The sequence below is a fragment of the Penaeus chinensis genome, chromosome 30 (assembly GCF_019202785.1).
Source record: "Penaeus chinensis breed Huanghai No. 1 chromosome 30, ASM1920278v2, whole genome shotgun sequence".
NCBI lineage: Eukaryota > Metazoa > Arthropoda > Malacostraca > Decapoda > Penaeidae > Penaeus > Penaeus chinensis.
Window position 1 is genome coordinate 26,788,538 of NC_061848.1, and position 3,781 is coordinate 26,792,318.

At 36.6% G+C, this 3,781-nt stretch overlaps 1 protein-coding gene across 2 annotated transcripts in view; it reads right to left on the reverse strand.

Moving 5' to 3' along the window:
• The window catches only part of LOC125041144 (carbohydrate sulfotransferase 15-like), a 32,702-nt gene continuing 28,921 nt past the window's right edge, over nucleotides 1-3,781 (reverse strand). For both annotated transcript variants that reach the window (XM_047635937.1, XM_047635936.1), the window contains exons 5-9: nucleotides 3,405-3,574; nucleotides 2,178-2,676; nucleotides 1,624-1,780; nucleotides 1,199-1,349; nucleotides 1-866 (exon numbers count right to left, since the gene is read on the reverse strand). In XM_047635937.1, coding sequence (XP_047491893.1) covers nucleotides 667-866; nucleotides 1,199-1,349; nucleotides 1,624-1,780; nucleotides 2,178-2,676; nucleotides 3,405-3,574 — 1,177 coding nt within the window. In that variant the 3' untranslated portion in view covers nucleotides 1-666. The remainder of the gene's footprint in view (nucleotides 867-1,198; nucleotides 1,350-1,623; nucleotides 1,781-2,177; nucleotides 2,677-3,404; nucleotides 3,575-3,781) is intronic.

Here is a 3,781-nt window from a genome sequence, read left to right on the forward strand (position 1 = left end):
TTCATGTTTGCCAAGATTTATTTCCACTTTTTTATTTATTACTGTATTTGTTAATATGACATACATTATGGTGAGGAGTTTTAAATAGATCAATAAAATGGATTATTTCAAATTAGTATTTTGATCATACAAAGTTCCAAAAAACATTTGTGTTAAAACGATACAACAGACCAAAGCACATTATTTATTCACTATTAAAATATGGCCTCCACAGATGCACTTCTGATACTTGAAGACAATCATTGTCCAATATGCAGGAGATAAAACCAGTTCAGTCCATGGTCTTTGCACAACAAAGAGCTTCTGTAATAGTCATTCAATGAATCCTATAACTTCAATATGAAGTAAATCACAAGGCAATGCAGAATATATCCACTCATGTGTAGTGTAATAAGATTTTCTAAAGATCTTTATGATTGCATTTCTAGTACAAACTCAGATGTTTATGATTAATAAAATCAAAAGATTGATGATAACTATAAAAACAAATATGTTAATGATAAAATCCAAATATACTAAAATTAGGACAAAAAATTTTCTATGTTAAACTTAAAAAAAAAAAAATGAAACTGGTTTAAAAATTGTACCAAATATTAGCTTATTAATGCAATACAATGGGAAAAAATTACAACCTTTCCTAGGAAGAGTGAATATAAAAATAAAAAACTACCAGATAGCATAAGTGTCCTCCCAAGTGAATCTGGAGTCTCCTAAGAGGTCGGCTAAATCTGAGTTAAACTTCCTGTAAAACTCTCGCAGCATATAAGCAGTGGAGTTGAGCATCTTGCCTACGGTCTTTTTCCTCTTGCTTTTATTGTGTATTGGTGCTGTGTTGACTACCTCTTCTTCATCATCTGTTAGAGGTCCTGTGTAATACCAAGGAGATGTATGTAGAGGTTACTGGGTTCTCTTCATCACTATATAATTTGGTCACTTTTGGGAATATAGTGAGGTCATTCTCATGTGTATCAATATTTTTCTTAAAGGACCAAGACTACTTGCTGAATAAGGAAAAGAAACTATCTATCTATTTATTTATCTTTCAATATCATAATCATTAGTCTAAATTCAAGGAAAAATTGCTTAGATTGACTATGAAACTTGCATCTTATCTATCAAGACTAAAACACACTTCAACCAACCTGAAAGGAACTTAACTTCACTGGGCTCTGGAACTGAAAGGGGAATTTAAACTTACTTAGGCCAAGATGATTGTAGATTGTAGCTAATGAAGAGACCATATTTTGGTGGTAATCCTCCATTCTGACAACTAGCACCTGTTCTCGAGGAAACACCTTCAGCCAGTCGCACAAAAATACACTATACAACCCATTATACAAACGAACACCCTGCAGAAAGAGAAAAAATAATGCTTCTCCCCAACTCTTACTCAGTCTTAAATGCTAGGAACACTATAATGGATTATATTTGGTCTCAAGCTATTTTATGAAATCAAATCTATTTTACTTGTTTCATGTTGCATGTAAGCTCCACAGTTGCAAAAAATGAAAACAATTAAAGTACTGAACTTTGTTCTTGTATTTCACAGTACACTGTATTACATTGTACTTTCATCAGAATTATAAAACTCTTTGTGGAGAAATAAAAAAAAAAAAAAATTACCATAGCGTTTTGCAATGTTTTATTGTAAGCACAACTTCTCACTGAGTATTCTGTTGTGCAGTTTTCCCACATTTCAAGGGAACTCTTGACTAAGAGGTCAAATCTCTCAGGTGAGACTGCTGACCTCAGATTGAAGAACAGGTAACTGGAATACAACCTGAAAAAAGAAAGTAAACAAGGTATATATTGGTGAATGACAGATATCACGTCTGCTGGTAGGTTTGTGTGTGTGACTGAAAATAACTAATTATTTGTTTGTTTTCTGTGTGACTGTATGATATGAATGCTGTGTGCATGAGTGAATGTGTGCGTAAATTCTTCTATGTGAACGTATTACTTGAGTCTGTCTGTTTATCTGAATCTGTATCTTCTCACTAAAAATATAATTACAATATAACCAGAAGAAGAAGGAAAACATAAAAAGCTCCTGTCCATAAAAGAAAAACGATATCCATAATTACTTGGGAATTAATGTCTTCACAATACAAGAGATATTTATTCTCATTCATACCTTTCTACATTTGTCAATATGAATATGGTTCATCCATAATTACCTTGACACCGGTTCCCTTATCACTGCTATAATTCTTGAGTTTGGAATAACCGAATGTATAACATCGGCCACCGTGACTGGTAACACTGCTCCTGGTTGAATACTATAGTTCTGACTATATGTCACCTTCTCCACTCTCGCATTAAAATCACCATCGTTAGAACCACCATAACAGCAATCAAACTGATCCCTCTTCGTCCTTCCTTTAATGAAACCATTAATTAATACACCATTAATACTCGATACTTTCAATGAGCCATTTCTTTTAGCCACATAGTCCATGACCAACTCGTCCACGTCACTCTCGTCTAACACAGAGTATAAATATGTCATGGTTTGGCTGCTGTCCCACAAGGTCGACGTGCTTCCATCGCCTGTGATCCTCTCGTGAAATTGCCTGTTGCCGGAAAGCACCCACTGCTCCTCAATCTTGGTCGCTGCGTAGTTGAAGAGAGCCAAATACTCCATGAAGGAGACCGGCCTGTCCGAGGAGGGTTGTCCTGAAAGCAAAGATGTGTGAAGTTGGGTAAGGGAGAAACAGCTGGCGTGAAGTGGGTTATACAACAAAGCATCACCGATTTGGGAAATTAAATTAAATGAGAAGGGAATTCCGAGACTTCAGCTTAATGTGTATATTTTTTTCTTACGTGAAATGAACAGTTCAGCAATGCAGTTGACTGTAACTCACATTTCAATTTACATCAGAAATACTAATTATGTGGGAAATGCAAAACAAAATGTCAATTAGAAATCATGGATCAACCTTATTCCTCTTACTTCTATCACTGTTCAATATTTTACTTCAAATAACATTTGTTTTATATCATAATACTAATAGTAAGTAGATAATCCCTATTCATATATGCTATCGAATCAATCAACTAAACGTCGTTCATCACTGCTAACACGGGTATCCGACCCATTGAATAGTCATACATATGGACATCCACATACACATAAATTAATGCATATTTATCACTCTACATATGCATATCAATCAGATAAGTAGACAGACAATTGCTTATCAATCGGTCATACTGATATATCTGTGTATATACATGGCCATATATATGAGTATTCAATTGGGTCCTGCATCTCAATTTGAACAAACCGGCCCAACCGCAATTAGCCACAACCCATTGATATTCACCACATCCCCTACCGCAGTTCACAACCCACAGATCTTCACCACATCCCCTACCGCAGTTCGCCACAAGCCACCACGTACCATATCTCCTCCGCGTCCACCAGTGCGGCCCCTTCAACGCTGGCTGGATGACATCGGGGTGGGAATTAATTCGCTGGAAGATGTCGGTGGTTCCGCACTTGGGCTGCCCGACCAGGAAGAAGTACGGCAGACATCGCAAGACTGTGCCGGAGTTCTTCCTTGTGACGTATCTGGGAAAGTTAATGAGGTGTGTTTGGGAAAAGTTTAAAAAGGTTTCTTCATTCTGATACGTTTGTGACGGTCGAGATTTTTCTTTCGCTTGGAGGCTTCTGTGAAAGGACTTTTTTTTTTCTCCCTTCCTCTCTTTACCTGTTCCTTCTACTACCCTATCCTCTCTCTCTCTCTCTCCCCTCCTCTCTCTCTCTCTCTCTCTCTCT